Source organism: Monocercomonoides exilis, assembly GCF_001643675.1.
Source record: "Monocercomonoides exilis strain PA203 chromosome Unknown scaffold27-1312184, whole genome shotgun sequence".
In the NCBI taxonomy this organism is placed as follows: domain Eukaryota; phylum Preaxostyla; order Oxymonadida; family Polymastigidae; genus Monocercomonoides; species Monocercomonoides exilis.
Genome location: NW_027150572.1, coordinates 458,857 through 470,681, shown reverse-complemented (window position 1 = coordinate 470,681; position 11,825 = coordinate 458,857). Strand labels below are relative to the sequence as shown.

The 11,825-nt window shown below is 32.2% G+C and overlaps 8 protein-coding genes across 8 annotated transcripts; 5 read left to right on the top strand and 3 right to left on the bottom strand.

Moving 5' to 3' along the window:
- Nucleotides 1–159: 159 nt before the first annotated feature.
- Nucleotides 160–763, bottom strand: MONOS_2914 (histone H3). The gene has a single exon (XM_067872870.1). It carries the CDS (start codon nt 675–677, stop codon nt 267–269), a length of 411 nt encoding a protein of 136 aa, XP_067725951.1. The 5' UTR covers nt 678–763; the 3' UTR covers nt 160–266.
- A 453-nt stretch (nt 764–1,216) lies between these two features.
- On the bottom strand, nt 1,217–2,855 carry MONOS_2913 (putative Glycoside hydrolase; the record flags this gene model as incomplete). Its single annotated transcript, XM_067872869.1, has 1 exon — nt 1,217–2,855. The coding sequence occupies one exon, from the start codon at nt 2,853–2,855 to the stop codon at nt 1,521–1,523; it is 1,335 nt and encodes a 444-aa protein (XP_067725950.1). The 3' UTR covers nt 1,217–1,520.
- Nucleotides 2,856–2,897: 42 nt separating this feature from the next.
- On the top strand, nt 2,898–4,120 carry MONOS_2912 (putative stromal cell-derived factor 2; the record flags this gene model as incomplete). The annotated part of the gene is made up of 6 exons (XM_067872868.1): nt 2,898–3,069; nt 3,163–3,265; nt 3,316–3,455; nt 3,530–3,609; nt 3,674–3,755; nt 3,878–4,120. The coding sequence occupies 6 exons, from the start codon at nt 2,898–2,900 to the stop codon at nt 3,955–3,957; spliced, it is 657 nt and encodes a 218-aa protein (XP_067725949.1). The 3' UTR covers nt 3,958–4,120.
- Nucleotides 4,121–4,137: 17 nt separating this feature from the next.
- MONOS_17698 (uncharacterized protein) lies at nt 4,138–6,090 on the top strand. The gene is made up of 2 exons (XM_067870642.1): nt 4,138–4,267; nt 4,375–6,090. Exons 1-2 carry the CDS (start codon nt 4,176–4,178, stop codon nt 5,054–5,056), a joined length of 774 nt encoding a protein of 257 aa, XP_067725948.1. The 5' UTR covers nt 4,138–4,175; the 3' UTR covers nt 5,057–6,090.
- Nucleotides 6,091–6,739: 649 nt separating this feature from the next.
- On the top strand, nt 6,740–7,349 carry MONOS_2911 (histone H3). The gene has a single exon (XM_067872867.1). The coding sequence runs from the start codon at nt 6,787–6,789 to the stop codon at nt 7,195–7,197; it is 411 nt and encodes a 136-aa protein (XP_067725947.1). The 5' UTR covers nt 6,740–6,786; the 3' UTR covers nt 7,198–7,349.
- Nucleotides 7,345–8,267, bottom strand: MONOS_2910 (putative 60S ribosomal protein L18-3). Its single transcript, XM_067872866.1, has 3 exons — nt 8,238–8,267; nt 8,079–8,168; nt 7,345–8,014 (listed from the first exon to the last, which is right to left on the bottom strand). The coding sequence occupies exons 1-3, from the start codon at nt 8,238–8,240 to the stop codon at nt 7,562–7,564; spliced, it is 546 nt and encodes a 181-aa protein (XP_067725946.1). The 5' UTR covers nt 8,241–8,267; the 3' UTR covers nt 7,345–7,561.
- A 46-nt stretch (nt 8,268–8,313) lies between these two features.
- Nucleotides 8,314–9,819, top strand: MONOS_2908 (putative protein of unknown function (DUF4586)). Its single transcript, XM_067872864.1, has 5 exons — nt 8,314–8,438; nt 8,498–8,629; nt 8,720–8,826; nt 8,916–9,444; nt 9,612–9,819. Exons 1-5 carry the CDS (start codon nt 8,349–8,351, stop codon nt 9,666–9,668), a joined length of 915 nt encoding a protein of 304 aa, XP_067725945.1. The 5' UTR covers nt 8,314–8,348; the 3' UTR covers nt 9,669–9,819.
- A 98-nt stretch (nt 9,820–9,917) lies between these two features.
- MONOS_2907 (uncharacterized protein) lies at nt 9,918–11,797 on the top strand (the record flags this gene model as incomplete). The annotated part of the gene is made up of 4 exons (XM_067872863.1): nt 9,918–9,982; nt 10,040–10,180; nt 10,264–10,595; nt 10,656–11,797. 4 exons carry the CDS (start codon nt 9,918–9,920, stop codon nt 11,795–11,797), a joined length of 1,680 nt encoding a protein of 559 aa, XP_067725944.1.
- Between the last annotated feature and the right edge of the window lie 28 nt (nt 11,798–11,825).

The window sequence follows — 11,825 nt, the reverse complement described above, 5'->3', positions numbered from 1 at the left end:
AAAATTACTGAATATGCAAAAAGTGTTAAACGCACACAAAATTATCCACAATCACAAATTAATACCATTTCATTGGAATAAATAAAATTGTTAACAACTAACTTTTTGGCTGTTGATAAAATATTTTTTTGAATTTTTGATTTTTTAAAAATAAAATTATTTCATAAGTTTTTCCTTTTGTTATTTATAATTTGAAAAATATAACAACAAACAAACGTAAAAAGAAGTTTTAATGATTTTCACAAAATTATTAAAAGAGAGGATGTTCAAGCACGCTCAGCTCTGATTCTCCTTGCCAGCTGCATGTCTTTCGGCATGATTGTAACACGCTTTGCATGGATGGCACACAAGTTGGTATCTTCAAACAATCCAACGAGATAAGCTTCGCATGCTTCCTGCAGTGCTGCAACTGCCGAGCTTTGGAACCTCAAATCAGTTTTGTATTCTTGTGCAATCTCACGAACAAGACGCTGGAACGGAAGCTTTCTGATCAACAGCTCCGTGCTCTTCTGATACTTTCTGATTTCACGAAGTGCCACGGTACCTGGACGGAAACGATGGGGCTTCTTCACACCACCAGCTGCAGCTGCTGTTTTGCGTGCTGCCTTTGAAGCGAGTTGCTTGCGTGGGGCCTTCACACCAATTTGCTTGCGAGATACTTGCTTTGTTCTAACCATCTATAATATTTCGAGTTGCGAATAAACAACAGTGTTTATGAAATTATGTTTTTCATAATTATCAGCAAGTTATATATCACCACTATATGGAACAGATCAGTTTGTGCGCAGTTTCTCGCCCATAATATTATCATTTAATAATATTTTTGTTTTGATGGTTTTTAGTTTGTTGATTTAATTTTGTTTACACGAATTGATGTCTTTTGTTATTGTCAAATTCTCAAAATGTCTTTTTTTTTTTAATTTTTTGTTTAAATATTTTATTTCAAAAATTTGGAGCATGAATGTTTTTTTCCGAAATTCTTCCAAAATTTTCGTATTTTATCAACAATTATATATGTTTTTGAATTTATAAAATACACTGATGAAATTGTTTACAAAAATTCGAATTATTGCAGTGAATTTCATTCCTTTTCGAAGTTGTTGTTCACTTTATTTAATTTTGTTTCATTTTCACACATTTTTGATAAATTCTAACAATCAATCGTTCCCAATCGCATTTTCCTTTTTATCTTTTACGTAAAAATCTACTCTTTTGATTTTAACATACATTGAAAAAAAAATCTATTTCTAATTGTAAAAAAATAAAAAATTGAATTGAAATGAAAACGTTGAATAAAACAATTTTCAAACAAAATTATTTATTCCAAATATCTTTCAATAATGTAATACATAGACAATCAATTAAATAAACTAAAAAAGACAGTACTTATTATGTTTAAACAACAAACATATAACGATGAAATATTTACAAATAAATAGTAAAGCAATATGAAACAAAAATCTTTCAAAACTCGAGTAATTGCATCAATAAAGAAAAAAAAAAAAAAATGAAAAAGAATATCAGCAATCTTTCAAAGAATTTATCAATCTCTTGAATCTTCTCAGGTTATCGTTGTTGTATACAAGCTGATCATTCAACTTTTGAAAAGAGAAAGATTCAACTTTTCCTCCATTATTGCAAGAATTGTGGATGATTCTATTAACCGCTTTATCGTCGTATCTAACCTGTGTATTTTCAGATGATAATCTTGCATCATTTTGATAAGCAGATGATATGATTTGCTTCACCAAGCTTTCAGGATCTGCACCAAATGCACGGCCCACTTCGTCATTGGACATCTCAAAGCAATTAAAATTGAGCACAACCCCCAGCTCTTTGCAAAGTGACGTAATACGATCATAAAAGTTCGTTCCATTAAGTCCATTTCCATTGACATATCCTGATGTCATTTCTGCTGCATGAGAGGAATGTGCATACCACCAATAAATTCCGGTTATTTTCATCGCAACATCGCATGACGGAGACTTGAACATTGAAACAGCGGGCTTCAAAATTCTTAGTGAGTGCTCAAGCAATAGATTAGAATACCAATTTGCGAAAAACCTTCCATATTCTGTGCAATACTCACCAAATTCCGATTTGAAAAAGAGATTATCGTTATCATCTGGATTAGAATTATAACTTCCAGCATTTACAGGAGGAGAGACCCATTCTGGATGTCCTGCCTTAATTGAGGCATTTTGGAACATTGCAATCATTCTTGGAGAAAAAGCTTGAAACTCTCCAATTCCAGGATAACTCCATCGATCAAGTTGATAACCTGGATATCTCAATTCGCCACGGGGACCAAGACCAATTTGAATTTCATCAATTATCGTTCCTATTCTATGCCCCATTGCTTGTCTAAATGCTTTCATGAAATCGACGTAAACCTGAATTGGAGTTCGACCATCAAGTACTGGTTCATTATCAACTGCAATTGAGATATATTCATCGCCATCGTGACCATGCTTGTCTCGAAAAAACAATTCATTTCCTCTTCGTGCCCATATAGGGATTGGTACAATTAAATCATCGCCAACACTTTCTCCACATTTGTGAAAGCTCATAAAACATTGAAGCTTCAGCCCTGCTTGCCCGCACAAATCAGCCAAATGCTTATACGCTTCAAAATTATATTGCTTGGGATTTTTTTCACATATTCCCCAACAAACATTAATCTTAACTCCATGAACCCCAGCACTTTTCAAAATACCAAAACTTCGGCAAGCGCTTTCATTCAATTGGCCATTGTAAGACACAGTATTAATAGGCATTACAACATTGACAAATGTTGTGGAACTACCATGAAATAAGTAAAAAAGCAAAAATGCAAGCATAAAAATAATGATCATAAACCATAGCATTTTATAAAAACATAATTTTATTTATAATTGATGCAATTTTCATTTCTGAATTTGATATTGATTGTTGCTTTTGCTACCTTTAAAGTTAATTGTTCTTCAGATAAAGATGTGAATATTATTGATGCTGTTACGTATGGTTCATCAATAAAGCTTCAGCACATCAGTTCAAAACATCGGCTTCATTCTCATGAAGTACCATATGGTTTGTATTTTTTTTATTGCATAACGGAAAAATTCAAAATACATGTGCAACATTTCGCGTTTGAAATATTAAAAACATTTGATTTATTCAAAGGTCAAGGAAGTTATCAACAATCTGTAACCGGTTATCCGAAAGGTGATGATCCAAACTCATTGTGGCTTGTGAAAGCAGAAAATGGCAAAACTTACAAAAGAGGGTAATGCTTGTTTATTTATTTTCTTCTTATTTTTTTTTCACTCTCAAAAGAACTCCTGTGAAATGTGGTGATGAAATTCGTCTTGAGCATGTGAGCACAAAAAGAAATTTACATTCTCATAATTTTAAATCTCCTATTTCATCTCAACAAGAGGTTAGTTGCTTTGGTGATAAAGGAGTTGGAGATTCAAGTTTGCTAATTATTGTTTCAGATACAATGACAAATTGAACGATAATATTTTTATTTTCAATACCTCAACACCAGTGGATAATTGGAAATTGATTTGTATTCCAAATAAGCACAATAACGATATTTGGAATCGAGGAGCCCCTGTTATGCTTCAGGTTTGCGTTTGAATTGCTTTCTTTTGAAATAAACAATATTTATAAAATTCACAAATTGTTTCAGCATGTGGCAACAAAGAAATATTTATTCGCACATAAATCAAATATGTACAATCCCCCTCTGACAAATCAGATTGAAGTTACAGGTTTGCAACTATTTAAGTTTGATGCTTATTAAAAGAACAATGTTTTTGTTGATAATATAATTTCGTTTGTTTTGGATTGTGACAATTTCTTTGTTATCTTTTCAAATTTCGTTAAAAATTAGCATTTGACAATGCTGACGATGCAGAAAATAAATGGAAAACCGCAGAAGGAGTGTATTTTCCAATTCAGACAGCAGATTGAAATAATTGAGTCTTCATCATGTCTTTTTTGATTAAAGGAAGTGTTGTTTTGCAATCCAAATGTCTAATATTCATCATAAAAGCTGATTTTAGTTTAGAATTATAACACAAACATTTTTTTAAATAAATATTTTATCAATAATTATATGCCCACATTTCGAAAAGACAAAAAGACCCATACTCAGCATTTATAAAAAATTGTGGGAAAGAGATTCACACATGACGATGGACAGCAGTTTAATCGAAATCATATATCCAAAACCTTCTATTCAGATATCAAGTTCATTCACCGAAACTGATTCCCCCGTTGAGTTTGTTTTTATTGATGTGAAATAAAAATTCATTTTGATGATTAATCTTTTTTTAAATAAAACTTTTATGCAAATAATACGAAAAATTCATATTCCGAATATCTCAGTGTTAAAGTTTCATTTCCACTAACCGCTAATATTGCTCCTGCATCTCCAGCTTCGATTCCTCCGAAGTCAACAACTCCATTTTCTCCAAAACATCATTTATCAGAAAAAGAGGTATCAATAGCAATTGCGCAGCAACGGCCATCAATGGAATTTTTGATAATTGCATCGAATTCAATTTGCATTTTGATACAACCTGTTCTCAATGATCTTTTTTCTGGTGAGGTTCCGTCTGATCCAACTTTGAAAAATTTTGATAAATATTTAACTCTTCACGGAAAGTCAATTCGCGATAAAACTCGACATCTTTTTCACTTTGTTTGCCATTACGCTCCAATATCAATTGGAGAAATTATTCACTCAATCTATCTATTTTATCAACTTATTGAGATAGAAGAAGAAAATATTTGTCATTCTCCTGTAACGCTTGTTACAGAAGATAATTTGGGTACATTGTTGATGTGCGGAATGCTTCTTTCTGTCAAAATGGATCGAGATGTTCCTTTCAGAAATAGTTGGTGGGCAAAACTATTTCGAATTCCATTATCTGTTGTAAATCAATCTGAACTAGTTTTCTTGGAGCGTCTGTCATTTCGGATGATGATGGAGGAAAGTGATTTTTTAGAGATGTTTGTAACTTTGGTTGGCGGAATGATTATAAATGAACCAGAGTTTTCTGAATAGATTTGAAGACGAATTCTTTCAACAGAAAAACAATTAAAAGTTAATGCAATTATAATATGCTTTGTAAACTATTCACTTCAGTGCCTGTAATTATATTTTTTGCAATGAATTTAGCTGCTAAACGTTAATCATTTGCATTCCAAAAATTTGAGGAATTATTAATGTGTCTTGCGCTTCAGTTGCATTTTTTTAAAACCTTTTCATTTTTATTTAACATTTTTTATTTTTGATGCTGACATTAGCACATTGCTGCAGTTAATATTTTAATTTTTGCGTAATTTCTTTTTTCAAACATAGCTCTTTTTCGAGTGTTTTGCTTTTTCACTTTTTCCTTTGAATTAGATAACTTTTTTTCATTAAAGTATTCCTTCTTTGATTATCTTAATGTTTTGGTATTCTTATTGTTTCACGTTTATTTTAATAAATATTAATTTTCTATGATGTATTTTACAAAGTTGAAGATTTTTAACTGTATATGTTCATTTGGCTTAGAAATTATTTTTTCATAATGCTTTTCGTTAATTCTAATTGTAATTATTTTGTTTATTGCTTGATCTTTTGTGTTTTGTTTATTATTTTCTTATGAAATTCGTTAAAATTTTGATTTTAAATTCAAATAATTTTGAACTGTTAATGCGAAGCGTGAATTTGTGAAATGTGTTTTGAGAATTTGATGGTTAGTTTTTCTTTCCAATTTGATAACCTGTTTTGTCAAACATTATTTTTATTTTTATTTTTATTTTTTTTTGTTACAAACTTCTGCTTAACCGAAGAATTCTCATTGCATTTCTGTTTGCAGCCCTCTTTTCAAATCATTTAAGTTTTAGTGCTTTTTTTGCTGAACTATTCGGAGAAAAGAAATGTTTGGCAGATTTAGCTGATTGTTTGTTTATATTCATCTCACAGTTACTCATTATACAACTTTTTGAATGTTTCATTCAAGTTAATGAAATTTCTTGCTTTTGTGTTTTGGTTTTTGTTTTATTTTTCAAGCAAAAACTACATATGCGAACATGCGATATGTTAGAGCGTCATTACTTTTATGTATTAACATTTATTGCTGTGGGAAGTTGCTCGTAGTGAAATTATGATTATATTTATTTAAAAAAACAATTATTTGTTTGTTTTTCTAGGCTGTTTTAAATAAAATTTATTAATTAAAAACTATATGCCATGATGCTTTCTTTTGTGCAGACTTGGACGCATTATTCGTTGTTTCAATCACGAAAGTGTTTTGTTTATTCCCCCAAATCGAAAAATTCAGTTGAATGAATTCTTCAAACAAAAAAAAAATTAACATTGAGTGAGAAAAAAGAAACAATAAAACAACAGACTTATTCTATTTTTTTTCAGTCAAAAAATTGGACTTAAATACTATCACAATATTTGCAAAATAATCTTTTAACTCTCATTACAGTTTTCAAACAAATAATGAACTCATCTCAATTAATAATAAATATAAGATAACAATTCAAAAATAAAACAAGAAAAAATATTTTAATATTTGATTCGCAATCAATAGATAAAAAATTCAATTTTATAAAAGTGTTTCAATAATCTTTATTTATATTGTTATTTTTTAAAAATTTGATATTCAATTTTATATTATGGGCGAGAAACTGCGCACAAACTGATCTGTTCCATATAGTGGTGATATATAACTTGCTGATAATTATGAAAAACATAATTTCATAAACACTGTTGTTTATTCGCAACTCGAAATATTATAGATGGTTAGAACAAAGCAAGTATCTCGCAAGCAAATTGGTGTGAAGGCCCCACGCAAGCAACTCGCTTCAAAGGCAGCACGCAAAACAGCAGCTGCAGCTGGTGGTGTGAAGAAGCCCCATCGTTTCCGTCCAGGTACCGTGGCACTTCGTGAAATCAGAAAGTATCAGAAGAGCACGGAGCTGTTGATCAGAAAGCTTCCGTTCCAGCGTCTTGTTCGTGAGATTGCACAAGAATACAAAACTGATTTGAGGTTCCAAAGCTCGGCAGTTGCAGCACTGCAGGAAGCATGCGAAGCTTATCTCGTTGGATTGTTTGAAGATACCAACTTGTGTGCCATCCATGCAAAGCGTGTTACAATCATGCCGAAAGACATGCAGCTGGCAAGGAGAATCAGAGCTGAGCGTGCTTGAACATCCTCTCTTTTAATAATTTTGTGAAAATCATTAAAACTTCTTTTTAAAGTTTAATTTTCTTGGTGTTTTTGAACACCTCATTTCAAATATTTTAAGATTTTTTACGTTTGAAATTATTAAAAAAACAAGATTATAAAATTCTTCAAAAATTATCACTTCTGTTGTTTATAATTTTGTATAAAATGAATTCAGAAATTTTTATTATTAAAAAGAAAATCATTCCATTTAAAATTTGTTTCCATTAACTTTCATGTTTAATGCTTGCCTACAACAAACCATCAGCTTGAAGAGGAAGATTATCAGTGTTTTATGAAATGCAAATTGAAGAAAAATTCCAATAAAAACAAATGCAATATCTGGTTTACTTGCTTCCCTTGAAACCTCTTTGTCTCTCTGAAATCTTCGAGAGTGTTCTTGGTCTTGTGTGTGAGTGTGGAAGACCAGCTGCTTGTCCGAAGTATCTGTATGATTTACGTGCCTTGAGTGGTCCACGAAGAAGGACAGTGTTTTTGCCTGTTGGGTATTTCATGGCAAGTTGGTCAATGGTCATGCAAATACCTCCAGCTCTGATGATGCGTGCACGTGCTGTTTGCGTGAAGCGAAGAGCAGCAATACGCAATCTTGGGAGATCAAGAAGACGAATATCATCAGTGACAGTTGCGACAACAACAGCTGTCTTTCTCTTTTGTCTTTTCATCAAACGAGCAATTTTGCTCACGGTCATTGGAGCACGAACTGTTCTTGATTTAATCAGACGATGAAGAATAAGTTTGTTGAACTTAGATCTAGTACGTCTTGCGAGAAATGTGTACAACTGAATGTATATACAATATTAAAATAAAAATTATATTAGATGTTGTTGTAATGTTAACTCCAACCTTTATGAGCATGGCCATGTATGGGTTTTTTGAGTTTGTGCGGGTCTTCTTTGTGACCTTGGATCTTCCTCCTGCGATCAAATCAATTGCCTTTTAAAAAAATAAACGTAACACATGAAAATAAATAAGAGTTCTGTTTGTTTTTAAATCGGAATAAACCATTTAATGATTATTGATCGATAAGCCAATAATGGAATAAAAATAAAAAGTAATTTATTACGGTTATGTTCCCATTAACAGGTATAAGGTTATTATTAACCGTTTAAAGAAATGTCTGCAGGAGATAAATTGGCAAATACTGCAAGCCATGATTTGCATGTATTTGATACATTTTCCGAACCATCTCACATTACGATTGGGGCATGATTTTATTTATTTGTTCCAGAATATAATGAATGTTATTTTTTTAATATTTTTAGGATAAATATACAGCGGATAAGCCGCCGCCAACTGATGACAGATATAAGGGGAGACAAATGTTAACAAATCCAGGAAAAGTTGGAAGAACAGACAATCAACTTCTCGAAAAGAAATACGTTCCTCTTGCATCTGTTTGCAGATAATAAATATTCTGCTAAATGGTTGCATGTTTTATGTGAATAATTTGTTTGTTTTTATAATTGGTTGGAATGTGAATCAAGGGAACTCCATATGTTGATATGCTGGCTCACGAAAGGAAACAGCATCTTGAGGAGACCAAAAAGCATCCTTTAAAACCTTTTATTCCTGCAAGTCCTCCAAAGAAGGCGTTTGACTTCACTTTCTTCTATTTTTTATTCTATTTTAAATGTGTTATTTTTTATAAAAATTTTTTTATTTGTACAATATTTTGTGTAGCGTTGGTAAAGGAAGCCTTTACGGGACACTTCAAAAACCACCTGAACATATGCCTGAAGGAGTGAAAGAAGTCAAAAAGGGGGACACAAAGGCAACTCCTCGTAATTTCATTACAAATCCTCCAAAGAAAGGAAGTTATGGTTATTATCATACAACAATCGGTGGAAAAGAATTTGAATATCAACCTGATCCGTATGGAGGAGTTAAAAAGAAAGTTGTTGGACAACTGGAAAATAAGCCAATCACTAAACCTTTTCTATCAACTATTCATGGTGATAGAGTGTTTGATCCAAAAGTCTATTCTGAAGAAGGTATAAAAGTCCGATCAAAATCTGTGCCAAAGTCTACAAAAGCTATAACAGTACCTTTTAAGTCTATGTCGCCAATGCGAGGAACAATAGACAAGTTTCCTGAATATGTGATACCACCTGGAGGAACTTATAAAACGCAAACTCCAGGTAAAAACACTACACACGAAAAGATTTGGAAACCAAGTGGAACGAGTGATTTGAGTGTTCCGACAAAATCAGTATGCATTAAGAGATCTGAGAAAGATATTGCATATATTTTTTTGAGTATTCCGAAGAAATAAGCAGGAGTTACAATTATTAAGTTTTTATTTTTATTTTTTTTTTATTCATAATATTTTTTAAATTATTTACTCATTGTTTTTTTCATATTTTGAATATCGTTTAGGTTGCGCTTACTGGACTTGTTGAAACTCAAACGTTTGCCAGATCCAGAAGGATGTAATGAAGAAGAAAGATTTATGTTTATATGTATTTTTCGGTTTTTCTTACAAAAAAACTCACTTCTGATAGTTTTTCGTTTTAAATTATTTTTAAAACTGCACTTACAATTAATTTTTTGAAGATTATTTTAACATTTAGCGAAATAATAAAAACATGATTGAATTTTTCTTCAGTTTATCCCATATCAATTTTTGTGTTTTCTTTTTTATTTTATTTTATTTATTTATTTATTTATTTATTTTTGTGTTCAATGTTTACATCTGAGATCAAAGATTCTAATCTTATTCTGTGCGGGCAGCTCAGTTATTGTGAAATGTTTGGATTACATATTCATCTGAATATTGAATGTGATTTTTGTGATGTTGTTTTTAGGGTTTTTTTCATCATTACAAGTGTATTCGGGATAGAAGAATTTATTAGAATTGAAGCCATACCAATGATAAATCATTCAAATAAGATTTTTGCTTTTAAATTTTTATTTCATTGCCTTATTCCTGTTTCTCACACTTTAAGGTTTGCTCATCACCAATGCTCAAGAACGTATTTCAAAATAAATAAATAAATTTTTATCATTCTTAATATCATTATTTGTATAGAGCTATTTGTAGTGGAGGCTTTAAACTGATGTGCAAAGAAATTAACAGTCAGGAGGCAATACATGCTTTAATCTCTGCAATGGCTGGCTATGTTTTTTTATCATGCTTCATTTTAATCATAATGCATTGGGCTTCACTCATTCATGCAACTGGAGCCAAATCGAAACTCACTCCAGTTACATTGGTGATTGTTGCTCTTTTCTGCTACATTGTACCTTTGTGCCTAATTGTGCCTCTTTTTTTTGTATCAAAACCAGAGGTTTTGCATCCTGTAGAGATTTATTACAATGTTGGATTAAATGTTTTAATGGCACTGGGGTTTACAATTTATGGTGTGAAAAAGCCTTTTTACACATTTCATTGTTTGGATATTTTTTTTCTAAAAATTATAGGATTATTACTGTTTCAAAGAATGAAAAAATTATCCTTGTTGGATGCAGCAAATCAAATGAAAAAGAAAATTTTTAAGCAAATGCTTGTCTGCTTGATGTTCTTTTCTTTTCGAGCTATTTTTTTGATGATATTAGCTGCTGCAAGGCTTCCAAACGTTGTTCGACTTGTGTTGTCATTAATAAACACATTTTTTTGTGAATTCATTTTTGTGATTGTAATGCTCCTACTGATCTCAAACAAGCCATGTAACTGCATTTCCAAAAAGTATCAAAAATTCAACAACGTCACTTCAAACGCTGGCAAAAGCGCAAGTTCGAATGAATACGCTTCATCTTCTTCTTCTTCTTCTTCTTCGTATGACAATGTAAATGGCTACCAACAATCCGATCGGCTCAGTGATCATTCTTCAGGGGATGCATCTTCATCATTTCAGTCACCATTTCTTTCCCGTGGTTCTCGTTATTCTCATCTGAGCTCAGCAGACGGAGAAGACAATGCGTCGAGTGGAAGCATACAAGATGTTGAGCAGTTCACTTCACCATTCATCATGAACGAAAAAACTGAGTCACAACTTGGTGCGACTCCAGGCAAAGACAATTCAGATAACATGTCAAATGGACAGTTTCAAAGCAAGACATTGAAGCAGGCCGCAAAAAAGAGCAATAAATACACTTCGCCGCTTTCTTCAGATTCTGTCACTTCATCCACCTCTTCCACTTCAGACAGCGCTGGACTCTCACAAAATGCCAGCACACGCTCATCTTTCTCCATGTCATACAGCAATCCTCAGAAAAATGGCATGCGGGTGAATTATCCCCAAGACTCGTTCAATCACCCAGCATCGTTTCAGCAGCGTGCTGTGGCTGAAAGTAGTGTGCATTCAATTAACTCCGAAGCTGAGGGCAATAATTACTATCAAAGCAGTTGCAGCTATTCTGAAATACCACAAGAGCGCAACGTTGCATCAGTGGAAACTGAAATCAAAGACGCTGCAGAACGGTTTAATTCAGAGTCGAATGATAACGATGTTAGACAAGATATTTTCCGTGAAAGCGATGATATGAGAATTGCAGAAGAAGAATATGATGAAGATGATCAGGATTATGGTGGAGGTTTCATTTGTGAAGAAGATGAAGATTAGTCAAATTTAATATTTTCTTCCTCTTCTT

Bases quoted from the DNA above. Each gene is read 5' to 3' on its own strand.
- MONOS_17698 (XM_067870642.1), top strand. From the start codon at position 4,176: ATGACGATGGACAGCAGTTTAATCGAAATCATATATCCAAAACCTTCT. The intron at 4,268-4,374 runs GTTTGTTTTTAT...CGAATATCTCAG, and splicing joins GAAACTGATTCCCCCGTTGA to TGTTAAAGTTTCATTTCCAC.
- MONOS_2910 (XM_067872866.1), bottom strand. The intron at 8,015-8,078 runs GTTGGAGTTAAC...ATATACATTCAG, and splicing joins ACATGGCCATGCTCATAAAG to TTGTACACATTTCTCGCAAG.
- MONOS_2908 (XM_067872864.1), top strand. From the start codon at position 8,349: ATGTCTGCAGGAGATAAATTGGCAAATACTGCAAGCCATGATTTGCAT. The intron at 8,630-8,719 runs GTTTGCAGATAA...ATGTGAATCAAG, and splicing joins AATACGTTCCTCTTGCATCT to GGAACTCCATATGTTGATAT. The intron at 9,445-9,611 runs GTATGCATTAAG...AATATCGTTTAG, and splicing joins TGAGTGTTCCGACAAAATCA to GTTGCGCTTACTGGACTTGT.
- MONOS_2911 (XM_067872867.1), top strand. From the start codon at position 6,787: ATGGTTAGAACAAAGCAAGTATCTCGCAAGCAAATTGGTGTGAAGGCC.
- MONOS_2914 (XM_067872870.1), bottom strand. From the start codon at position 677: ATGGTTAGAACAAAGCAAGTATCTCGCAAGCAAATTGGTGTGAAGGCC.